The sequence below is a fragment of the Magallana gigas genome, chromosome 8 (assembly GCF_963853765.1).
Source record: "Magallana gigas chromosome 8, xbMagGiga1.1, whole genome shotgun sequence".
Classification (NCBI taxonomy): Eukaryota; Metazoa; Mollusca; class Bivalvia; order Ostreida; family Ostreidae; genus Magallana; species Magallana gigas.
Window position 1 is genome coordinate 13,199,910 of NC_088860.1, and position 27,996 is coordinate 13,227,905.

At 33.1% G+C, this 27,996-nt stretch overlaps 1 protein-coding gene across 3 annotated transcripts; it reads right to left on the bottom strand.

Moving 5' to 3' along the window:
• Positions 1–27,532, bottom strand: LOC105333761 (thyroid hormone receptor beta-A). Of its 3 annotated transcripts, none has more exons than XM_034471537.2 (4): positions 27,372–27,532; positions 11,440–11,745; positions 8,717–8,834; positions 1–5,970 (listed from the first exon to the last, which is right to left on the bottom strand). In XM_034471537.2, the coding sequence occupies exons 2-4, from the start codon at positions 11,716–11,718 to the stop codon at positions 5,015–5,017; spliced, it is 1,353 nt and encodes a 450-aa protein (XP_034327428.1). In that variant the 5' UTR covers positions 11,719–11,745; positions 27,372–27,532; the 3' UTR covers positions 1–5,014. The 3 variants fall into 3 exon arrangements, with proteins under 3 accessions (XP_034327428.1, XP_034327429.1, XP_065924123.1); XM_034471538.2 differs by lacking the exon at positions 27,372–27,532 and adding an exon at positions 26,097–26,119; XM_066068051.1 differs by lacking the exon at positions 27,372–27,532 and adding an exon at positions 12,149–12,292.
• Positions 27,533–27,996: the final 464 nt, after the last annotated feature.

The window sequence follows — 27,996 nt, forward strand, 5'->3', positions numbered from 1 at the left end:
TATTTTATCATGAAATATATTTATTTGAAACCGCAAGAAAAATACATACTCTCAACAATATGTAAACAAGTTATGCTGTTCACATGAAGTTGTTTAAAAATGAACATCACAACAACGGGTCGTACTGATGTAATACCTGTACACCGAATTTAATCCCATATGTGTACACAGGTGATCACAAGAACATCTACCTAAATCATTAAGGTATAAAGCAGGATGAAGTCGGTCTGATTGAACAGAGAATACCAGATTCTTATGGATACTAATTTCAAAAATATTACAAGTACATTATTATTATGTTTGCTAATTTGTTGCACAAATTTGATATTGCCAAAGTCTTATTAAACGGTTTAGGTATAGTTAGTATATAGGTCCCTGATATTGCAAGTTGAATTTTATTTATTGAGTATTTCAATTTTTTTTACTTTTAATTCATGGAATGATTAAATCATAATAGCTTCGACTTTTTGGCATATTTATATGCACATTTATGTCAGTATGAACTTACTTTTTCTAATACAGTACTTATTGGTCTCTCATAAACTGTATAAATGAACAATTTTTTGTACATTATAAAACATGCTACCAAATTTAGATTTTCAAATACACTCTGATGAAAATGATATTAATATCAAATTTTTAAAATATCAAAAAGGAGAAAATATATACTTATTGATTTCAACAAACGCAAAAAAGTATTGTTTCTATGTTACTAAGTTATTATTATTACTTAAAATTAAATTTATACATATCAGTATATAAATCTATCAAAGAGTTTGCAGATTTCTAGGGGTAAAAAGTTTGTAGCTTGTCTGACGTTTCATTTTTTTTTTATTACATTAAAGATAATTGATGTAGAAAAAAATTAACAGAGTTGGTAACGGTATTATGTCTGAAATCTGTGTTTCTAGGTCAGTGGGTCACATTCACTAATGAGGTTGTTTTTAATATAAGTCATGAAATGGGTATTAATGGGATGGACAATGATACAATAACTATTCTTAAATCAATAACAGGTTCTGATTTAACTACTAGTAATTAATGCACAGTATGACGAATTAAAATAAGAAAGTTACCATAAAACTTTCAAGATGATAAAATTAAACTCACTGTAAGAGAAAAAGGTCAAAATTATTTAAGCTGATATGGTAAAAAATATATATGCCCAATATTATTTATGTTAAGACACTTCAATATGATCGAGGGCAATAATAAATTTCTACTTTAATACACAATGACAGCAATTTCAAAACAATATATTTGTAAGAAATATACAGTACATTTAAAACATACATAATTTAAAATAATGGTACATGCACAGCACGTTATGACAATGAATATTACGATAAATAATTATATAAATATAATATTATCATTATCACTTAACAACAAAGATACATTCTAAAAGCAAGGGAGAAATTATAACCCTAAAAAATGGTAACAAAATCAAACTTAACAAAGATAAAGTAAAATTTAACAATTCGTTATCATCAACTTGAGCACATAATATATTGTTTAAAGCCAATCTCCTGGTTTAACAATTATAAGTATGAAAATCAGCTGGTTGATCAAACTTTAATAGTGAACAGTCTTGTACATTCCAGCCAGACATTTTTACCAAAAATATCTTTTAAAAGAGTGAAGTATTACACAATCACCTGCTATATAATGCCATTGACAATCAAAGGCAAAGACAACCAAGGTAGATTTATTTAAAATTCTCTATAATCTTACATAAAATAGTATCCGCGTTCCCTCAAAATTTTACACAGCATTTTCATAAATATCTATCGCTTTCTGCTGTTTCTTTTTTTAGAATCTGGATTATATTTCTTATACACGTCCTCTTCAAATACTCTTTGAAGATTTAATTTTACTGACAAGGAGAGTTTCAAACAACCGTTGGTATTTTTGTGCAAAATCATTTCTAAATTTACCAAAATATAATGAATAAAGGAATACTTTTTGAAGATTAACTTTTGCTGATAAGAAAAGTTTCAAACAACATTTGGTATTTTTGTGCAAAATAATTTCCAAATTTACCAAAACATAATGATTTAAGGGCATAAAAAAGATCAATTTAATCTGTGTTAAAACAATCTTGTTGCTGCGGTACATCTATGAAGTCCTACAGCCTGATTCACAGATAATTGTGTTTTAAGAGCAAATTGTGTTTCCATCACCAGTTTGTATACTTTTGATTTTTAACAGAAAAAATAAATTATTTACACAAAATTACACAGTCTGGAACAAAGCTTTGTACCATGAAGTTTAGTAGATCTGACTTTAAGGTAAGCATTCAAACTTTATAGAAACTGAATTCCTAATTTTACGTGAGTACTTAATTCCACGATTCAACAGTTTTGCATAAAATTTTGAGAATATCAAATCGCGACCCCCAAATTTTATCACAGTTCTATTAAGTTTACACCTTTCCAAAAAATTAAAGAGACATTTTGGTAATTTCGGATATTATTCCTCGCATTTAATTAGGAATCTACAGTACTTAAATTTAATTTACCGGTAATTGATATTTATTTAATAAAGCATTATAGTTTCATGAAGGATGTAGCTGTACATGTAAACAAATATGATTCTCATCAAAATAGTTATACTTTGCAAAGCAAGTAATTTAACATCTTCTTTTTAGTACAGAAACCAAGTAATTAAGGAATAAGAGGTGCTACTTGGAGAGCAAGAAAAGATGAAATAAAAAATATCCTAACTTTGGTACATGTATGACTTTCAAAAAGTTGTTTAGTTTACCCTGGAATTATATTCTCCATCTCCTCACATATACAAATGGCACAGCAAACACATGGAATTCATAAGACACATAGATCACAAACACTAGACTGTGCATTATTTCATGATTGTCACCTTTTCAATATTTTTTAAAAATACATCATTCAATAGCACTATGATAGGGACAATGTCGTTAATTCATAGGCATAAATTGAGCACACTCTTAACTACTAAAACAATATAAAAGATTCTATTACATTTTGAACCAACATCATATCCAAACTATATTTTCTACAATACCACACCTTAAGTTTACTACAAAAATCTACAAGTAAAATTGGAACAATGCCAAACACCAAAAATATTACCTGACACAAGAACTATAATTGTAAACAGTTACCAACTATACAAATCGTCACTGGAAAGCGACTGTCGATTTTATAGTGCACTTGTAGGTCAAACTTTTGACACGGAATCATGGAACTTAGGATAAAATGCTACATGTGATGTGATGGCCCATAGTAAATAAAACCAGGATGTTTCACTTACAACTGTGTTCACATGAACTTTTAGAAAATGATCACGCTGTAAATTCTAAATAAAAAATGAACAAAGAAAAAAGAATTGTACTGAACAAAAAAATCATTGCAAATTGGTCAATTCTTGTATTATAAAATCATTTTAGTAATACATGTTCCTATATTAGGTCAAATTTCATGATTTTTTATTTCTGATCCAATTTTCAACAAAAACACACAGAGTAAGAATAATTGCTGCAGACTCAAGTGCCAATGCAATTAATGCTGGTATTTGAAACATACACCTTATTACTGAGTGTCACTGAAAGTAACGGAGGTCTTCAATTAACAAACAACCACTGTATTATGTTATTTCTTTCTAATATTGCATATATGTCCAGTATTCTGTTAAAGTTCAACTGAAAGAATATTATGAAGTGATTTAGATGAAGGGAAAAAATGTTTCATTTCTTGATGGGGTGGGGGTTCAACAAACAGAATTAAGCCACTACCAATCACTTCCAAATGTCCTTAAGTGAAGTCAAATGTGCATCCAAATCAAGATAGAAACAACGGAGAGCTGTTATCAATGCCACATGTCCCTTCAGCGTAAATGAATAAGTACCTTAAGTAAGATTATCAACTCTGTAATAATAATTTTTGTATCCACCTCTGGCTCCGATAATTGTAACCAAAGTGTAAATTTTATGATGAAGTAAGACATATTGCAAATGGAATAATGCCAAATTTGTTATCAATATCAAATAGTTTAAACAATATGTGCCTCTATAAGACCTTCGTACTTCATCCTCTCCAAATAATAATAACATCTTTACTTTTTTTGATATTCTAAAGATAGTAGTCTGATAAAATGCAATTTTTATCATTAAATGTACAAGTATATTTAATTTATATTTGTACACAGTCATGTAGATAGTAATATTACATCTTTTCTTTATATTAACATGTAGAATCATTTTTTTCCCCAACAAACTTGCATGTTTTATGCTCAGTAACACAGAATGAAACAATAAATTGTTAACCTTATCATATGATGCAGGTTTTATAACCTCTAGATGAAATTTCATAGGAAATTATAACTATGGTTAATATGAATATATGTGTAGTGATTATAGGTGCGCAGTGAAGGTTTTAAGCAAAAAATCAGTGAGCATATTATTTGCAAAATATAATTTCCATTAATCATAAATATTGGTATTGGTACATTATTATGCCTGTCAAAAAAACATAATAAAATCACTCATTGCAAACAATCCCTAGTAATTGCATGATTCAGCCCTTAACACATCATTAACCTGATCCAATCTTAAATGTCAAAACTGAAAAACAGTGTCTAAACCAAGGGGGGGGGGGGGGGGGTGTGTTTTTATAGAAGAACATCTGACAATAATACCTTCATTTAGTCTTCTTGTCAAAAGAACAGAAAAGTGAAAAAAAATTGTACTGAGGGGGAAAAAGTTTTTGGTAAAGAGTCCAGGTATTCAAGTTAGTAAGGAGGGCAATGATGCTCTGGAGTACCATTAATGTACTGTAATTGTAAGTCATAATACAAAAGTCATACACAGGGATGTTGTTACTGTAACAGCATTTCCGGTGTAATTCAGATATTGTGAATACTTCTTCCTATACATGAAATTCAAAAGCTGCCATATTTTCATCTTGAAATAGGAATGTAACAAATACGGGTACAAGGAGTTTCTTTGTGGTCCTCAGTCCCTTATTGTGTGCAATCACTGAAGATTCAGAATTTCTAGCATGAGGGGCTCAATCTTGTTGGAATTGATCTGTAAGAGAATGCGGGCATGATCCTCCCCTAGTCCTTTTAATTCTGATATCTTCTGCAAAATGTTCGAGAAAAATAATTGGGAATGCATGAAGGATACCTCTGATTCGAGATAGTGCCTCAAGAGCTGAATAAACTGGTCTTGGATGTCAGAGATAGTTTGTCTGTTCTCAAGATTCTGTCCATCTGGATTAAACACTGTGATTGTTTGAATCAGGGCCATGATATTACTGTCATCTCGCGTCAGTTTCTTCAACCCTGCACAATACGAAGTGTGTGCATCGTGAAGATCGTTGAACCCTGTAGCGTGCTTTAAAACACTTGTCGGAATACTTCCTGTGGGGGTTTTCCATGCATCGTTCTCTGCATCATAGAAGTTTACGGATCGTAACAACAACGCATTCAACACACAGGATTTAAGGCAGGCTACTTGGTTCTCTTGGCTCATGCCCCGGAATTGAGCAATTTTTTTCACAAATTTTATAAGTCTTCGCACAGCAATTTCGGAATTATTGACCAGTTCGTCTGCACTGGAGTAACTCTCCTCCTTGTTGACATGGGTTTCATTGGCGAACCCACCGAGTGTCTCCACGTACGCCACGGATAGTTCCTCCACCAGCATTTTCTCCTCTGTTTTCAGAATACGGTACATTTTGGGGTCCTTCGGCACAGTGTCAGGCGTCAGGGTGGGCAGAATCAGGGGCTGGGAATTCCCAAACGCTACTGTGGGAAAAGTTGTCTTCTCATCTCCACCACTCTGAGTGTCTGGCATCGAGCTTGTAGCTTCAATTGAAATGCTGACTGGCTCTTGTTTAATGATAATTTCACCAACTTGGGGATGCTTCTGTTTCATTTGTCTGTTCATGGCCACTTTTTGCATCCTGGCTTTCCTTTCTGTCTCATCTGCAAATGTAAATAACAGCAGGTGTTTTATAACAGGGAGTAAACAATTATTTTTATTTCTGTGTCTCTCAGTCTCATTATCTACTTCTTGGTCAACACATTCCTATGTCAAACCTGAATCAATTTACATGCTTCTAAGGCCTACATTTAAAGTATCAAATTAAGATACAGCCTTGACAATTGATATATCATATCATCCCAATATGTGCATTTTTAGACTTTTACTGGAAAGAGAAGGACCAGTTTGCATAAGAATGAGTTGTATACACATCTTCAATTCTACATGTATGTGCATATGAGAAAAAAGTCTATATGCAAAAGAAGTAGGGTAGGGGAAATGTTAGCCTTCCCACCTCAAGTTGCTACATGTCTGAAACTACCGGTTTACTCTGTCCCGAGATATCCTCGATTCACCTTTTGCTTAATTACTCAATATTTATAAATACCTCAGGACTCAAATTAGGTTCATTCAGAAGTATGAAAAATTTCCAAGATTTCTCCATCAAAACGCAGCCTCTAGATGATCAGGTTTTAATACATGGCTAATAAATGTGATGTCTACGTGGATTTTGTATTGAAGCAGACACGGAGGATAATGTTGAAAAATTGCGTGAGGTATCAAAGTAACTTCTAAATGGAGAAAAGATGTAAAAATTCCCCATTATGAATCTCTGTAAGAAATTTGTTTTCGTTCCGAGCGATAAATGATAATTTGTCAATAAAGGTATCTTGTAATTTTCCCTTTTATCGATTTCAATTCCACTTCTTTCATGGATATGTGTAATTTTTATTAAAAATCAGCCAGATGTGCTGCATAAATATAAAGAGGTTTATTCATCTCAGGCCTGACAGAACCATATATATCAGAAATATATATTCTTGACACATTTGACTAAGAATAAGAAGTAGGCTAATTTGACCTACTTTTAATCTGACACATCTTGATGCCAACTGTTAATTGTATTAATGATGATGGACCCAATTCATTTCTACAATAGTGATTTTCATGAAAATTTTACATGTATTTGAGTTTCTAAAGATATATCAAAATTAATATAAAAAAAAAAATAATAACATAAAAATTGAACTAGATGTTTAGTAGGAACCGTTTTAAAAAAAATCATATTGCTTCTCTTTTTTAATAATGAACATAATGGGGAAAAGCATTTTTGTGAGAGAAATTTTTTTTTTTTTTTTAAATTCTGCAATAGATTTTCTATCCAAATTACATGTAAAAGAAGATACATATATGATGATTTTAAAATGACATCTTGTAAAAAATGACCATGTCATTGACTTCGTTTTCAAGGGGGCGATGCCAAAGTGCGATGTGTTGTTATTTTTATTCAAATTTTTATTAACAGTACTGCGCAATCCTAAGAAACAGGTTATGTACATCATTTCAAGGTTGATTTATGAAACAAAACAAGCATTGGACTGTGCTAAATATTTTTTATGATAAAATACTTCAAACCTTAAGCACATCGAGGGAGGGTTTTATTCTATTTTTAATACAAGTATCGAAGCGAATCAGAATGTAAATGATTTGTTTACTGGCTCAAACTGTTAACTAATCTCAGTAAATGGTTATAAATAACTTGAGCTTATTTTAAAACTCACTACAGTACTGTGATATATTCCCTAAGGAAATTTGTGCATATTAAATAATGTTAAAGAGCGTTTATTAGCATGTTTCAATTATAGCAAGTTCAGCTACTACTTGTACTTTATAAAGTGTGTATTTATGACTTGGAAGAGCTATATATATTGTGTATTAAGCGATTTTTCATTGTGTTTTTAGTGACATGATATTGAGAATTTGATGTTTGTAAGTTGTAACAAACACTCCTTTTAGGTGCGCGATACATCTGAGCAAAGCAAATAAGGTCAGTCATCCTTAAATGACTATTAATCTTAGAAGACAATTGTTCAAATAAATAAATCAAAAGATTTTTTTTTTGCCAAAAACTTCACTGTTGTCTTGGTGAAATACAGTAAAGGAAACGAAGTTCTTCAAATGACAAGGTTTGATGATTAAGATTTTTGGTTATTAAAAGAAGATACAATTATTTATCCTGCAACTACCCCTTGCATTGACCAAATAAAGGTAACCCAATAAACCAAAGCTATCGTTGGTCAATGCCTCAATAAAGCTGTCATTTGAAGAGATCATATTCTTTGTAAATGTTCTTATTGTTCCCTGAGTTTGTTTAGAGGAACCACTGACACTTTCCATTTTGCGTTAAGATTAAATCAATAATGTTCTTGTTGGACATCATCTGCCTGAAACCTTACAATAGTAAATGTATACTAGACAAAGGTTTGAGATCAATAAACACATACAATGTGTCTGATGCTTGGTATGGAAATGTTAAATCAGAATACCGGTACGTAATTAATAGGGTTGAGACAAATCAGAACAAGTGACCTTTTTATACTACACCTTTACCATAATAATTCAAACCATCTTCAATTCAGTGAACTTTTTTTACCTTTTAAATTGCCATAATCATTCATATAGCCTTCAATCAGTGACCTATTTATACCTTTGCCATAATGATGTAAATTGCCTTCGATTCAGAGGGGCTTATTTATTTGCAGGTAGGATTAAAGAGCAAAAGTTCCAGATTTCTACAAGATTTCAAAATGAAAATAACAATCCCCTATCATCTCTCAATAAAATATATGTCTTTACATCATGACCACAAAACATATTTGCTTGCAAAACAACAATTGAACATCCTACCCAATATCATTTCTTTTTTCATTCCAACTTCAAAACATCTGCGCAGACGACAGTGAGGACAAAAGCGGCGTGTGCGAACATCAATCAGGCAGTCGTTTTGAAAAAGGCATTTTGGTTGCTGAAAAAAAATGCACATTTTTTTTAATGTGGAAATATCTATAGTTCAAATTGTAAACAAACTTTCTCCATGTAAATTTTATTCTCAACTTTTAAAAAAACATCAAATTTGGAAGAAATATGTTACCCCTGGTATTTCAAATCTGAGCAATCTTTTATTTTGCACTTTATAACATACAAATGTTAATGTTGTTGCAGAATTTTGTTGAAGAAAAGAAGAATTTAACATCTTATATTTATAATCACTGAGACTAAAAATATATATTTATATATATATTAGCATATTTGGAGATCATGTTGTACATGTAGAAATAAATTTCTTAATTTTGTATAACAAAAACATGTAGTTCAGTGAAAAAAAAAAATCTCAAAATGATAGAAAAAAATCAGAATAACATGGGCTTACATTTTGAATTAACTTGTAATCAATTTAAAACATTATTTAAAATAGTTACCCAGTGGATTAGTAAACAAAAGAGAAGTTAAGCATTTGAACGTGTACCAGTATGTACCGGTATATAAACTAGGGGAATCCCCTAATTTTAAGTGTATTACGTCATGTGATTTCTGTATTTACCCCATAATTCTACAAGTTGTACAAAACACATAAAATCAAAAGTACATGGAGGTGAAACCTTTAAAAATAGAAATACAGACTTTGTGTATACCAAACATTGTTTTACGTAAAGCAGACGATAAGTTGAGGATGACTGTGCTTTTGTTTTCATCAAATTCATAGAATTATCTCATAAACAGTGAGAGTAAACTAAACATGTTGAAAATATTAATCTTATTATTTTACATGTTCACTTTAATGTAAAGTTTATTTAACATAAGCCAAATTTTGGTACGTGTACGTGTAAACATACACGTGTACATGTACCATAGCAGCGGTAAATTTCTTTTGATCTTAACTGTGGGTATCGGTACATAACCACTGATACCCAGTAGGCGTGGTAAAACTTCCCTAATAAAGCTATAATGCAACACATCATTTGCATAATTTTTGTCATTGCAAATTGACATCAATTTTATTCAACAAAAATTTACAAACAAATCTAGTGCGTGTTTCGCCTCTCAGGCTGTATGGGTAAACAAAACTAATTCACACCCAGCATTTAACAATAAAAAATACTCAACACTTTGACTCTTTCAAAGGTTGAAATAAACTTCACAGTTATTACACGTCTTTTTACAATCTACACACTTTGAATTTTCAGTTCCATCAAAAATTTTGGCCTTTTTGCTGACCGTTTCATTTGGCTCCAATGCGTTGGAAATATCACGCAGCATCTATTCACTCGGACACTTATATTTATGGACACTCGACGGATCTATGTCCTGTTTGTTCCATGATTTCCTGTTCCAGCACGGTAAAGAGCGGTTGCACAGGTGCGCTTACCTGAATTATAAGAGAAGAATCTGAGAATTCCGGTTTTGTCGCACATATTTTTCATAATTGTAGATAATTTGTTGACCCCAATAGGTTGTACACTGAAACGGACTTCGTTGTTTTCTCCGTTTGTCAGTGGTCGCCGGTACAGTTGGTTATTTTTGGAGTTAACCACCACCAGATTGAGGTATTCCTTGTAGATATTGTAGACTTTTTCGCCCTGGAAATGATGCTTTATAGATTTTGCGCTCACGTGTCTTTGATACAATCCACCTGTAAAAATAGCAATAACCTTACTTGCTCAAATATATATTTTTTTCTAAAACAAATTTTTTTGGCAATATCATCTTTGTTATTACATGTATTATAATTTCCATATAAGCTTTATCAACCATTGTAGACTAGTAAAAACAAACCAACTGATAGATATGCAGATGAACAATTATTTTGTGTCAGAATATTTACAAAACCATTACACAGCTTTTATATATGTATGAGTTTTTAATTATTAGTAAATTAAATTTACCTTTGTAGGTCTTGTTTGCCCTTCCTGTAAAATTTATAAATTTGTCCTTCTGGTCTTGACCCAGCTAAAACTGGTCTACGGATAATGTTTTGTGTTCATCAACAGCTCTTAAACCAAAGAGCTTGCAATTGTAGAAAAACAGTGTTTAGGATTGATTCTCCTGTACTGTTACCGAGGAGACCCTTCTCCCAAAGAATATTCTCTGCCTCTTCAATAATTGGCTCGGCCTGCCTTGTAGACGTTTCCACGTCCGTGCTCTTAGAGTCTCAATCTACATCTCTATATGCTCACTTGCTTGCGAAAGAGTAATATGGTCAATTGTGGTGTCCCATTGCCCACCAAATCAAAAAATCCCTCGCATGTGTCTACTTCCATTTCTTGTCCACTTCTAAGTGGGAAATAAAGGGCCAAAATTTCTCTTTGCGCGTGCTATATGATTTTTGGTTGCTCTGATACATGTGACTTACACAATTGGTTTTAATTGGTTATGTTCAGAAGGAAGAAGGCGGGTCAAAAATGTCACTCGGATGCTGCGCGCCCTTGTGACATTTTTGATCCACCTTCGTCCTCCTGTACATAACCAATTAAAACCTCTTGTATAACTACTACTTGTAGCTCCATATGTACCTGTAGACATACACGTTCAAATGCTTAACCTCTGTTTTATTACAATCAATTCTAACTTACATCTGATTTCAGAGCATTCCTCCGGAAGAATGCTTTACATGATTCACAAGTAATGGCATTAAAGTTGTAGCCAAGTGCCTTATCCCCACAGACCAGACATATCTTATCCTCCTTGCTGCGCTTGAATTTCTTCGATGCCACCGTATCACTGCTGCTGGAATTGGAGTCCTCGTTTTGGCCGGAATACGAGCTCACCTCATTCCTGGACTGAGAGAATTCAGACGACTCTGAGCCCGACCCCTGAAGAAAGCTGCTATCAATGGTACTGCACATCTCCATTTCATGTCCACTCTCACTGGATGAAGGCTACAAATGATGGCAAAAATGAGGGACTCTTTATACTAAGTAAAGATACAAACACATACAGGTAAGTTTTTTACAGGTAGGTTTTTCCCATAATTACCGTAACTCATTTCGAAACAGAGAAAACTCAATTATCACATCTATAACCTCTACATCTGTGATTATCAACGTTAATTACCTTACTTTCTTATACTCATTTCTATTGGGAACTTAAACACTTGTTATTCACATGTCAGTATGTTGGTCCGTTTATCAAATGTCATAGCATGCTTGATATTTCCCTTAATCATAAACAAAAAGTCAAAGCCATCACACTCTTCATAAAAAAAAATTAATATTCCATTTATTTTGCAACAGCAAAATGAGAATGATTTTTCACCAAAGGATTACAAGATTAAACATGTACCACTGATTTTAAATCCAGATGAGTGCACTGAGGAATTCTTATTCCAAACACCACAGATATTAATGTTCCTTTAGATTTCAATAAGACTAATAAATTTCTACATTTCCATTCTTTATGGAATACAATGTCTTTCTTTTTCTTCTTTTAAATCATTGAAAATACACAAGCCTACAGAAATTCATCACAATACAGAGAACCTGGCCTCTTGCAGAGCTGTATAGCTTTATTTAGGAATAATTTGTGATAACAAATAGAGTCGGTTACCTTGGAAACAAGTCTTGTCACCTGATTATGTTTCAGATACTATTACAAAACCTAAATGCATGTATGGATAGAGTGTAGAGAATTGTGAAAAAATAATTACTGTTTCACTGATAAAAACTGGACTGTAAAAATTCTACATCAAATATAAAATCTAGATTTACCATGTTTGCTAACAAATTAATAAAAGAAATAAGATATTAAAAGAAATAAAATGAAAGAAACTTTAATTATTAATTAATTAATTATTGGTCCAGGGTTTATGGTTGGCACTAACAATTTAGAATGGTTGGCACTAACAATTTAGAATCTACACTTTTTGAGGATCTTAGCATAGTAATCTCACAAACTGTAACATTGTAGTTCTTGAGAAGAAAATTTTGTATCGACTATGTTAGACTTTGAACAACTATTGGGGCCCCTGTATTAGTCCGGTGGTCACAGCTTTATTAATCTAGAATCCCTGCATAGTAATCTCACAAACTGAAGCATTGTAGTTCTCAAGAAGAAGATTTTTAAACATTTTCCCACTATATTTCTGTTCAAATTTGAACCCCTTCTGGGGTCACAGCTTTTATAATTTAGAATCTACACTATTTGAGATTTCTTATGTAGTAATCTGACAAATCGAAGCATTGTAGTTCCGATAAATAAGATATTTAAACATTTTCTCAATTATATACTTCTATATTAAACTTTGAACCACTCTTGGGGCCCCAGTATTACCGGTAGTCTGGGGTCACCATTTTAAAAATATTGAATCTACATCCAAGAATACATGCATAGTAATCTCACAAATTGAACCAATGTAGTTCTCGAAAAGAAGATTTTTTAAACATTTTCCTTATATAGTTCTTTGTTAAACTTTGAACCTCTGTTGGGGCCCCAGTACTAGTCTTGGGGTCAAGGCTTTAACAATTTAAAATCTACAGTAATTGAGGATCACTGCATAATTATCTAGCAAATTGTAACATTGTAGTACTGAGAAAAAGATTTTTAAACATTTTTTCAGTACATTTCTATGCTAAACTTTGAACCCTGCCTGAGCCCCAGTTTTAATACGGTGATCATTATTTTTACAATATAGAATCTTCACTATATACACATTCTTTTGATTAAATACTGGCATTTTTTATGCAGTGGTTCTTGAGAAGAAGATTTTAAAAACATTTTTCCTATATATTTCAATGCTAAACTTTGAACCCCACCTATGGCCCTAAGTTTTGATCTGGGATCACCATTTTTTCAACTTAGAATCTCCACTATTTATTCAAGCTTTTGTATAAAATTGGCATTTGTGGTGCACTGGTTTTTTTTAGAAGATGCTTTTTACAATTCAATATCTTTACAATACATACAAGCTTTTGTGAAAATATTGGCATTTCTTGTGGAGTGGTTCTTGAAAAGAAGATTTTTTTAGCATTTTTCCTATATGCAGTTATCTCCCTTTTAAAAAAGGTTAAGCCCCTTTTTTAACAATTTAGAATCACCTACCCATAAAAATGCTTTGTACTAAGTTTGGTTAAATTTGGCCCAGTGGTTTTAGAGAAGAAGTAAAAAATGTGAAAAGCTTACTGACGGACAAACAGACGACTGACAAGAGGTAATCAGAAAAGCTCACTTGTACCTTCGGTTCAGGTGAGCTAAAGAAGCCCAATATATTTTTATAAAGGGTACTGCTGCTTTTAAATTTAGAAACATAGGTAATCATAGATTACTAAGCTCACCGAGACGGAGCATCACCCTTATGAGACATCACCTTCATAAGACCACCTTTATCATTTTATATGAAAATCATACTTTATGATCTTGGTTATTCATGGATTCTGTTTTGACAAAATATTGTATATCATCTGATAATTTTTTTGATGATAATCATATGTTCATATGTTTATCAATTCAATGATATAAAATTAAATATTGCATCATGTCATATATATAATATATATCATATAATACAATAAAATACCGTAATAAACAATAATGAGATATGATATTGTAACGTATGATATGACAATGTATTGTGTTATACCTTATTGTATTTGATCACATAATACAATATCATAAAATATAATACAATATAGTATTATATTACAATATCATATTACATAATACATCATAACATTGAAACATGATATTATATTGTATAATATAGTATGATATTGTATTGAATGACACTGAAACATATTTGATACATTATATGATATTATATGATATTATATCATATAATACAATATAATTTGATTCCAACATTGTATCTTATCAAATGATACAATATTATGTGATAAAGTAAAATATTATAAAATACATTATTATATGATATATATTGTATCATATGACACAATAATATATATTACAATATCATATAATACAATTTCATGTGATATGATAATATATCATATAAACCAATATCATATCATACAATATCGTATGATACAATATAATATAATATTACAATATCATATAATACAATTTCATGTGATATAATTCTATATTACTAAAACCAATATCATATTATAAATAATGTATGATACAATATTATAGAATATACAATATTGTATCATATGATACAATATAATATTTTGCAATATCTTATGTAATTGTATCATTTGATAAAATAATAAATTAAAAATACAATATAATATTATACAATATTGTATCATAATATATAATACTATACATAACAATATCATGATACAATATCATATCATAAAATATCAAAAAAAATGATACAATATCATATCGTGTCGTATAACTTTTTATAATATAACATATGATATCATATTGTTTCATATCAAACAATATTGTTTCATATCATACAATACTATATCATAGGAATCATGTTATATCATTTATCAACAAACACATCTATCTATCGATCTGGTTTGAGTGAGGTAGGAGATTTCTTTAGCATCCTTGATAATGGAGATCAGGCTCTGCATCTGAAGCAACCTCTGCGTTTAATTTATAATAAAGTTAAATCAACTATGCAAGCTTTCATCTATAAAACATGTGACCTGTTCCAAAAAACTAAACCTCATCCAGCATCCGAAACCTATGACTCAGATTCAGCATTCAAGCCCATCAGGTGCATTGGCATCTGAAGCTACCTCTGCGATTCATTCATATTACAGTTAAATCAACTATGCAAGTTTGAAATAGTATACTATCATCTATTAAACATGTGACCTGTTCCAAAAAACTTAACTTTATCCAGCATCCGAAACCTATGGCTCACACTCAGCATTCAAGCCTGTCAGGTGCATCAGTATCATAAGACACACCATCCATGGAAGTCTGGTGAAGTAAGGACAAGTAATAACTAAGATATCATCATCAGAGGGCACCTGTTTCAAAAACTTTATTTAACCAGCTCTTAAAACCTTAACCTCCTCCAGCATCCGAATCCTATTGCTCAGATTCAGCATTCAAGCTTATCAGGTGCATCAGTATCATAAGACGCACCATCCATACAAGTTTGGTGAAGTTAGGACCAGTAGTAACTAAGATATAATATCAGAGGGCACCGGCAACAAAAACTTTAACCAGCTCTAAAAACCTTAACCTCTTCCAGCATCCGAAACCTATTGCTCATATTCAGCATTCAAGCTTGTCAGGTGCATCAGTATCATAAGACGCATCATCCATACAAGTTTGGTGAAGTTAGGACCAGTAGTAACTTAGATATTGCTATCAATGGGCACCTGCAACAAAAACTTTAACCTGCTCCAAAAACCTTAACCTCCTCCAGCATCCGAAACCTATAGCTCAGATTCAGCACTCAAACCTGTCTGGTGCATCAGTATCATAAGACACACCATCCATGCAAGTTTGGTGAAGTACGGACCAGCAGTAACTAAGATATTGCTATCAAAGGGCACCTGCAACAAAAACTTTAACCTGGTCCAACAACCTTAACCTCCTCCAGCATCTGAAATTTAGGACCCAGATTCAGCATCCAAGTCTTTCAAGTCCATAAGTAGGTCCAGATGCATCATCCATGCAAGTTTGGTGAAGACAGGACAAGTAATAGCTTAGATACAGGACCTGCAACAAAAACTTTAACCAGGTCCGGACGCCGACGCCGACGCCGACGCCGACGCCACCGCCGACGCCGACGCCGAGGGTATAGCATAAGCTCTCCTTGACTTCGTCTCGGTGAGCTAAAAATCATCGCAAATTTGGAAAAACGGATTCAATGATTCATTGTTAAATCATGAAGTAAATAAATTTAATGATCTAACTTCATGTATAATAAATTGTACAGTATTATTTTTTAAATTTTTCAGCCTTTTTTAAGGGGGGGGGGGGGGGGTCCAAAAACATAGCAACAGAAAAGTGCAGATTAATTTGGGGGGAAACTTGTAATGTTTGCAGGGCTGTAATTCAGACCTAAATTGGCTGTAGAAAAATCACTGAAAGCCACTCTAAGTAGATTACAATCCATTGTATGAAAGAGGGCTGCTGACTTGCTATGGGATCTCATCATTTTTGTTCCGAAGTTTGAGTCTTGTAACTTAATACATGTACCAATATGTACTTGTGCTGAGTGTCAAGCTACTGTAATTTTCAACCCTTTACCCGATACCCCATTCCCAAATCATCTCAAATTTCAATTATTTCTTTAGGTGGTATGGAACACTGGTTAATCAAATGTTAATAAAAGTACATTATAATCAAAATACTTTTAAAAGCTAGAATTTTTAAATTTTAAAATATTATACCAAAAATGTTTCAAAATTTTTTGGAAAGGTTAATTTAAGAAAAGCTTGAGTGGGATTTAAACTCATGACTTACAGATTGGTAGTAATTGCTGTAACCCACTGTGCTTTGCTATTAGGTAACAATTTTTGGAGAAAACATTTATAAAATTATACTTTATTTTATTGTTTTAATTTTCAAACGAAGTACGTCACAATATGGAGGTGTCCCAAACCACCTAAAAGTGTGTTGAAAGGCAAACTGGATGTACTAAGGCTATGCCTGTCCATTTTTCCAAAAAGAGTAAAGCATCAGCAAATTACATTACTTGACTGTGCTGTAGTATGCAAGTAAAACACCATCAATTAAACAATGAAACTGAAGAAAAGCATTCGTTTAATTATAAAAATGGACTAAAACATGGGTTAACTAGGCTAAAGGAGCTTGAGAATCAACTACCTAGCGCTGTACACTAAACTAGGATTCCTTGTATCGCGTGACCATATAGTCTATTACTTGTATTGTTGAAAGTCAAAATTGGAATAACAGGTCCAGTACAATCACTAGATTTAGCTACATGACTTGAATTACCTACCTAGCTTTATTTATCTACCTGGTACATTTATTTAGCTAAAAAAAAATCATATATTTTTCTTAAATTTGAACTGATCTGAAAATAATTCATGAAGAAATCACACTTAAAAATGTTGCTCTTATACAGTCAAAGTTCTAAAAGTTTTGGTGCTACATATAACTGTTTATGTGTTACCAAACATCTATTTCTTATAGTCTGTCCCCAGATATTTATGCAGGACATTTGGCCGATTTTTAATGAAAATATACATACATGTACCTGTGAAAAAAGTGCAATTGAAATCAATAAATGGGAAAAATTCCAAGATACCTTCAGTGACGGAGATTTATAATGGGGATTGTTTACATCTTTTCTCTATTTGTAAGTCACTCGGAATACCTCACGCAATTTTTCAACTTAACATCCGGGCTTGCATGCTCAGTACAAAATCCCTGTAGACATCACATTTTTTAACAGTGTATTGAAACCTGATAAGCTAACAGCAGCGTTTCAACTAAGAAATCTTGGAAATTTTTCATACTTTTGAATGAACATCGTTTGAACCCTGAGGTATTTATAAATATCGAGTAATCAAGCAAAATGTGAATCGAGGATATTTTGGGACAGAGTATAAATGGAATAACAAAGAAGAACAGTTTTGGTTAACATGATAATTGATTGGTAATAATTCAGCACAATGTGAAGTAATCACACTTATCCATGCCTCATCGCACACAAGGTGTCATACAATTACAGAAACAATAGAATTGCATGTATAGCTTGAAACTGCTGTTCTGGGTTGCTTTTATAAAACTTCACAGTACAATAAAGGTTGACAGTTCTTTGCGACTTTTTGTCTGTTTTACATAAAAACCAAAATTGCCTAAAGGTAGCTAAATAAACCTACTTCGGGTAGGTAAATAAAGCTATACAGGTAAATCAAGCTACCTAACTAAATATAGTGACTGTGCTGGAGCTGAATGTAACTGCAAAATTTAGGAATGTACAATCGTGACGTCGAAATAAAATGAAACAAAGCTTTTTCTTAATAATCCATACATACAACATAAAATACTTATTATTGATAGTCCTGTCTTTAAAAATAAATAAACATATTCTGAGATATTTGACGAAAACTGCTAATAAACTTGTTTATACATTGCCCTTACCAACTCCGCAGCCATGTTTTTTTTCCTGAATAATCTCTGGCGGAATTTTTAGTTCCGGAATTTTGACACATTTTCACCTTGTGAAATGGGGTCACCGACGAAGACGGTCATTATGTACAGTTGTGAACAAATCGACAATCAATATATGTATATTAAGGATTGACAGTTTAATAATTTCTTCATTTGATTTTGTACATGTATGTTATTCAAACATAATGTGATCTACACGTATACAATGTATGTACTGATGTATTCTGAGTATCAGGGCATTGTCTTGAAACTGGAACGTTTAGATAGAAACTGATAAACAAATATTCACATTTACCAATGTATTTGTCTGTAGTAACATTTTATATTGTATATTATATATACACATATATATTTATAAATACCTACAGTATATATACGAGTATGATGAGCCAGAGGCGATGATTAAATATGGTCGGGGGACAGGGTGATCAAATCCAATTGAGCCCGCAGAGCTTTTTGATATAGATTTGATCACGCCCGACCATATCTAATCGGCTCTGGCTCATAATACTCATATATATATTGTAGGATAAATTTTTGATCACCTCATGTGATACTTCGATAGTATGTCTCTGGTGAACATGCAAGAAAATTGCAATCAGATTTTTATTTTAAATCTCAAAAATATCAAATTTCGCCCAAATGCGACTTCCAACATGCTAGAAATGACGTCGCTAAGCATGCGGCCACTATCCTTAATTGCTATACGCTCTACAAAATATATCATCTTCAGAATAATTTATCATTAAGCATCAAAATTTTCAGATCTGAATTGAAATAGGTAGATATCCCAAAGCTCAAGTTTTTGTCACTTTACGCGGATTTTTTATGAAGATTTTATCGCATTTGTGACATTACTTTTGGATCAACCCTCGTATTTATCTCGGTTGCCAATATAAATAAATTTCATGTAACTGAAAATGAATTATAGTTGCTTGTCAATATAAATAAGTTACATGAATTACAAGCCATCATGAATAGATTTAAGTTGCATGTCAACATACATGTAAATACTGGTAAATCGCAAGTCTATAAATAGGTATATATAGCATCTGGAGGCATGGGATGTTGGAAGTCACACGTGGGCGATATTTAATACAATCATGTACCGTATTATTTTTCAATTTGAGATTTTTTAATTTTTCCTATCGTTTAAGCGCATAAATATGCAAAATATTGCATATGAAATTACAAAAACTTAAGAAGGTTAATTTGTAAAAGTTTCAATTAAATTGAACAATTTTTGACTGTTTTATCGCCGAATATGGACGACCAACGCTTGAAAATTGAGTGAAAAACGTTAACCTCAAGGTGCAGCTTGTAGCACCGGGTCGTCATTAAATTATGTGTGCAAGCAGGAAAATTTCCGAGGAAGACCAAGAGGTTCTTAGATGTTGCTTAAAATGGCCCACATGTGTCTAGCATCAGGGGTTTAAAGATGGGATGAAAAACGAAATCCCATACTGCACTTACGGATTTCGCTTAACTTCCTTATCTAAAGACGAAACTGCTTGGACAGAGGTTTTGGACCTAATTGATCTACGATACGCCTCAAGACAAATATTAAAAACGTGACAAATCTTGGTATTAAGACACATATTATAAATGGGTTAAAAGACACGAAAAGTGTTTGGAACTGAAAAGTGTTTACTTATTGAAAAGCATGATATTTTTGCCTTTCAGTTGTTTGAGGTCGCCTGACGTCGTAGAAATATGAAACGCCGTGCTCCGTAATTTTGATTCATGGAAAGTAAAAATCGCTGCATATTTTTAAAAAAATATCAAAATCATCAGATTTTTTGCATGCTTATTTGGAATTGATAGTCATTGAATAAAACATACGTCAACCTTCAAAGTACACAGTGATTTTCCCGTAAATCCCTGTGTCCACGAACCTTTCTAAGGCCTAAAAAAAAAATTGTGTGTTTAGGGTAACACTGATGAAAAAATTAGGTTAGGTAGGTAGGGATTTTTTTAATTTTATCATATTTTTTTGCATGAATCCTAAGAATGTCTGTTTGTTTCATATTTAAAAACGTATTTTTTATCGGAAATAAGCATAAAATTCACAATCGGATAAAATCAGACATCTAAAAATGGTAGGATCGGGCCATTTTTGTAGGTTACGTCGGGTAGGTTACACAACTTTTTTTTTAGGCCTAACAACCCCCGCATATAGCTATCTTATTTGTTAACATGTTTATCTTGCACATCGACTTATTTGATGGAAAAATAAATTGCGCACAAGTACGGAAGCGTATCGGGGCCTACACTTATTGTGTTTCAACTTATAAACTGTCCTTCTTTAATGTATTGTCAACATTCATGTATAAAGTATTATGAACTCTCATTTATGCAAATGTACTGAATTGTATCTTGTGATTTCTATTACCTTATTGAATTTAACCAGTTTTATTGCGTTATCGACTTCACAAAATACTTGTGATTCCTTATTTCTTAGATAAACAAATGATTCAGAGCTTTTTCCATAGTTCATAAAAGGATAACCCGGCATATTGATATGAGAGTGAATTTCCATCGTTTTTTACCTTGGTCGTGCAAAAAAACATTCATTTCGTACCGTTATTAGTGTAGCGGATAGTGGATGAAATATTTCACTTGTGGAGACAAGCACCAAATTTTGCATGAAGGTTCCTTGAACACTACTTGATCAAAAAATATCGTTTGCCATTCAAGTTTTGGTCATTTTCAAATCATTTTTCTCTTATTTCAAAATGGCGTCTTTTTTCCATAATGTTTTCATGATATTTTAAATATTTCTGGGTAATGTTTTTATTTTCTGTGAAATTATGAAGAAGAATTTGTTGTATGATATAATTTGATGTTCATTTCATATATGAACACTCTGCGCATGCGTTTAAAAACATGACGTAGCTCATTTTTGAATGTACATGATCTAATCGTCTAAGCAGTTGCGCTGCAAAGAGCAGTGCAAAATAATTCGGACTTGAAGCATTTGCATTCCCCAGAACAACTAATATTACATCAACATTCATTGGCGGATCCAGAGGGGGGGTTCCGGGGGTCGGAACCCCCCCTTTCTCTGGGACATATAAAAATTTTTGAAAACTTGTAATGCCTATTTAAAGGCAATTGCCCCCATTTATAATACACATGCTGTAATTATTTCAAATAAATGCTTTTAAAATTGCTAATTTAAAATTTTTTTTGACAACGCACCGTAATTTACATGAACATGTATTAATTTTCTTATATGAAAAACCCTAACGATTTTTTTTTTATCGAAAAAGGTACTCCCCATCAACATCCGGTGCTCACATCTGTGAGTAAACATGTGGAGAATTTTTAAAAAATTAGCTAAGCAGTGTCGCTAAAAACACAGATTTATAATAACATCTACAATTTATTGTCTACTCTATTTCTTTAAAAAATCGATTATAGTTAATTTTATGCAAGTTTTGCTATTTTTCTGGAATGCTAGCTATACCGTACCTTCATACCCACATGAAACACAAAAGAAAGCCCTTTTTTGTTTTGTTTCCAAGAATCGGAAATTATGTTACAAAATACCGTGTAAGGGATTTATATTTAAACCATTATGAAAATGCACAACTTTTCAAAACTTTCTTGAATAAGATCGCATCTGTACTAGTGCCGGGTGATGTGGCGCACCCATTATACAGAGGTCACACCAAGTTCCCTGGGACGACTATTGCTTGTACAATTGTATTTCACAGGTTCCATCTATTCAGCAGATAAACTATCCCCATTTTTGTAATATCTTATCATTTAGACCTTTATTTAAGAAGGCATCCGATAGAAAACAAAGTCAATAAATAGTTCAGAATTTAAACATTAAAGACATAAACTTTTTTTTTTTTTTTACCAAAAATTCATTTTTATAATAGCTTGTCGTAATAAGTTTGAATTATTTTTGGTTTCTTAGTGTTTCTTTCTATTAAGCATAGCATAGACGCACGTTCTCATTGCTGGAAACTTGGGTTTTTTTAAAGGCTGGAAATTATGCAAATCTTCCTTACCTATACCAAAACGCTCAATAATGCAGTGCACTCTGATATTAAAATAGATGTGAATAGATATTGATGAAATAAATGTTCATTAAAGTTACGCACGGAAAACGTTCAAAAGGCCTTGTTTATTGACAAATAATGTATTTTGCACGTATTGATTTTCATCAATATTGGAACCCCCCCTTTTCAAAATTGCTGGATCCGCCTCTGAACATTTCAGTAGTTCTAAACTAGAAGCCGCCATTGGTGGTAAGGATGTCCAGTGTGAAATCCGAAAACCGTAATCTTTATTCCAACCCTATCTGGAAGGGGATGTGAGTTTTATCACTTGTATAGTGACTGACCCAACGTATGTTTAGCTTGCAATACAGATCTCTTAATATGCTCTACAAGTGCAGCTTCTAAGGGATCGAGGGATGCCATTGTACGGACGCTGCTTACGAGCAAAGAGGTCAAGGCGCGTGTCATTTACTCTATTGGCAGTGCTGGACCAAACATACATGATGTGTATAAATTAATTATATGTTCTGTCACACTGTCACACTGTCACAAGGAGACCTTAAGAATCCGAATACATCTGCAACGCTCTCAAACACATTTCAGCCTGCCATTCTGTCATTTTACATGTCCCATCAAATACGGATTCTGCATCACAATCCGTGAATGCATGAAAGAATTAAAGTGCTTTTGATCTTGGACCCACTGATCAAACATTATCATGAATTGGTATTGATCGCAAATTCCTGCCCTTTCACCCATAACTCACCAACTTTCAAATCATCAAAAACACCCACACCAATAACAACAACAATCTGTATCCGAACTTAAATTGATACTACCCAAGGCTGCATGTTTTGGAACATACAAGTGTCAGCTTCTTCATGGTTTCAAGATGATACAAAGTCTGTATCTATAGCTCTGTTACTGACAACATATTTTCCTTTGTTACAACTATAGTAGTTTCTGTCGTTATAGTTGCAGATACGATTTTGTTCGCTAAAAACCCAATTGTTCAGTTTTTTTCTCGATACACCGAAGAAATGAGTTCCAAGTCTAGTGTTTCCAGTTACCTACCCTCTAGATTCTTTGACAGTTAGCAATATCGCACCATCATCACCCTTTACAATTGCACTGTTCTGCTCATGGGTTGCGCAATGGCTATGCTTGAACAATTCAGTGATTCAGTTTTTCTAATGGTAAAGTTTCCAAACAAAAAGCTGATTCTTTAAAGACATAGTTAGCAAATTTAGAAGATGACTGTAGCCTGTTATCTAGACTTTTATTTCCTGTCAGAGCAATGAGCAAGAATTTTTGGAATATGAAAATCAGAAACCCCCCTCGCTTTCTCAAAATTTTTTTTTAATACTGGTGTGAAATCTCAGTCGATGCCTATTTTGGAAGCTAGTCAAGTATTGCCAACAGTGTACCGACAGTTCCTTCACTTGTTATTGACGGCCCATCATTAGTCAATTCAAAACAACCGAACGATGTCAAACCTTTGATAACTATGCCAATGACATTATCCTAACGCACATCACTTCGCTTGCACAAGGCCATCGGATAGTAGATATTGCCTTCGATGTTTACAAAGATGATAGTCATAAAGGTGAAACTAGACGAAAACGAGGCATAAGATCTTGACGGAAGGTAACTAGAAACACTAGACTTCCAAACTCTTGGAACACTCTTCTTCGGTGTAACAAGAACAAAACAAGACCATCTGGATTTAAGCAGACCAAATCGTATCTGCAACTATTACGACAGAAACTACTATAGTTGTAACAAAGGAAAAATGCAAATCAATGCAAAATGCTAATGCAAAACATGCAGCCTTGGGTAGTATCAATTCAATCATCACAGTAAGTTCGGATACAGATTGTTGTTGTTATTGGTGTGGTTGTTTTTGATGATTTAAAAATTGATGAGTTATGGGTGACATTTGGAAAGGGCAAGGATTTGCGATGGATACCAGTTCATGACATTGTTAGATCACTGGGTCCAAGATCAAATCATTGTCATTCTTTCATGCATTCACGGACTGGGATACAGAGTTTGCATTTGTTGAGACAGGTAAAATGACAGAATGGCAGGCTGAAATGTGTTCGAGAACGTAACAGAGGTACTCAGATTCTTAAGGTCTCCTTGTGACAGTGTGACAGAACATAAAATTAATAAACTAGAAGAATTTGTAGTCATCATGTACGTACATGTACGGTCTAGCACTTCCAATAGAGTAAATGACATCGCACATCGGCCTCTTTGCTCGTAAGCAGCGTCCGTACAATGGCATCCCTCGATCCCTCAAGAGCTGCTCTTGTAGAGTATATTAAGAGATCTGTATTGCAAGCTAAACACACATTGGGTCAGTTACTATGTAAGTAAAAAACCACAGCATCGCCTTCCAGATAGGGTTGGGATAAGATTGCGGTTTATCGGATTCACACGGGACATCCTTACCATCAATTGCGGCTTCATGTCAAAAACTACTGAAATGTTGATGTAATATTTGTTGTTCTGGGGAAAGCAAATGTTTCAAGTCTGAATTATTTTGCACTGCTCTTTGCAACGCAACTGCTTAGACGATTAGATCATGTACATTCAAAAATGAGCTGCAGCATGTTTTTAAACGCATGCGCAGAGTGTTCATATATGAAATGAACATCAAATTTTATCTTACAACAAATTCTTCTTCATAATTTCACAGAAAATAAAAAATTTACGCAGAAATATTTAAAATATCATGAGAACATTTTGAAAAAAAGACGCCATTTTGAAATAAGAAGCAGCCATCTTGAAAATGACCAAAACTTGAATGGCAAACGATATTTTTTGATCAAGTAATGTTCAAGGAACCTTCATGCAAAATTTGGTGCTTGTATCCACAAGTGAAATATCTTGCTGAAATATTGACCTATATAAGCCGCTACACTATATCGCCACTCCCCCGATTAAACTGTCCCAGAATCATCCGGCGCCAAATATTGATCATAAATGATATATTATAGTCCTTTGGTTGAAAAATTCGCATTCGTTGATGTCCACAAATTCATTTAAGATTTTGTAGCTCCCGCCCCGGTCTGAAAAAAATCGGAGGGACGACATGCGACCCAGGTCGTCCATCCGAATTTTTTCAGACCGCGGAAGCTACAGACCTGCAGCTAAGATTCTGACAATGGGTTATCACTAAATATACGTTTTACCTCAAGTTACAATTACAGGGGTCGTCAGAGGTGCCACAGAAATTCCAGGCTTGGGCATACATGCATATATCGCTTAATTCCCTTACTCCATCACTACTCTAACTCCCGAAAAATTCCTCGCTGTTTTTATGACGTACGTCATTTTTTGCATTTCAAAAATCTACAATCAAATGTCAACAATTTACAACGGTCAGGTTCAAGCTAGAATGTGTCAAAACACGGCAAAATTACATCCTGTTTATTTTATCTACGATTAATTGTGTCAAATAAGCGATAACCTTTTCATTGGCACGTGATGATATCGATATCTTTGACATGTAAACCATTTTGGTCATTTGCAATGTTCAATTATTCTTAGAAACGTAAAGTCATTAGAAGCATACTAGTACCGCACTCGGGTTTAATATTAGTGTAATGTGATTGATTGTTTTGGCAATATTTATTCATTTTTATAGCTGTGTTTCAGCACATTGATGGTCATATTTAACAATTAAGAAATTGTGTAATTGAAATATAATGAATTACAAATGTAACAATTTTGAGTGAATTTGAATCAATTTGTAAAAATCTTTTAAACATTTTTAAAAGATGCGGAACTGACGAAAATTGAAAAAAAAAATCCAGATTATCTGTTTTGAAACGTCCCCTCTACCGCTTCAGGTTTCAATACACAACCAAATAAAAAGAGAGTCCACGGGGGGTTTTCTTGCAAAAGCAAGGAAAATACCCGGATGAAAAACATTGAAAATTGTGCGATGTATTCCAATGCAAGTGACTTCCGAATGTAGAAAAGATTTCAAAATTTCTCATTATAACTCTCCGTAAAAAATCTTTTTTGTTCCTGTGAATTTTTTCGAGTGAAAAATGATAATGTGTCAATAAAGATGTCTTAAATATTTTTCCTTTCATCAATTTCAATTTTCCGGGAGAAAGGGGTGCCCGGACTCCGAATCCCCCCCTTACATCCAGGCATCCACATACATGAATGAATAATATGGGTATGTATACGCTATATGAAAAGTTTGGGGGGGGGGCGCAAAAAAAATAGGAGTGACATGTAATAACGTACTGTGATCTCGGAACATTTGTTACTATCCAATAATTTCAAAAGTGTTTAACCCCCCCCCCCCTCCCCCACCACACACACACCACAAACCATATTGTTCTTACATAATCATTAAACAAAGGTGTACAAAATCATCTATTTCTAAATAATACATGTATTTGATCCGTAATTTTTTGTGATGAAGTATCTAAATGGATGAATGTACTTACATCGTCCACGTACACCGTATATTTAAGGATGAAATTAATTATCTCTGAGTCTTCAACAGGTATCTAAAATACATGTATGCAACCAATACAGATCCAAACGAGAACGTTATGTACAGGGCTGAGTTGTGCCGTCTGTTATTCACATTTCATGTTGAAAGTTGTTTGATATCCGGATCACTTAGTGCAGTTAAAAGCAGGATGACTAAGACCCTCTAGTCTTTTTCATTTTTTTTTTACTTTTCTTTTAAATTGAAAAGAGACAGACCCATCGCCCACACAAAACTGTCGTTTCACACATTGACGTCATGAACATGTATATAGTTGATTGTATACATAGCACGTTTTTATCAACAAGAAGACGGACCCGTATTGTTATGCCATATGCATTGTACATGCGTTGGTTGCACTTTATTTTGCTGTGCACACAATTATACAAAAGATCGAAAAAATTACATGAATAAGTGAAACGAGTGATGTTTAATAGGATGAATTTTATTTACGGGCCATGAGCAAATCCTAGGTCAAGTCATTTAAATTCATTTTCATTTTTCGATAAAAGTAATTTGAATCAGTTTTTCACAATGATACATCCTGAACGTGATGCTGAGCTAGACCAGTCGGTTAG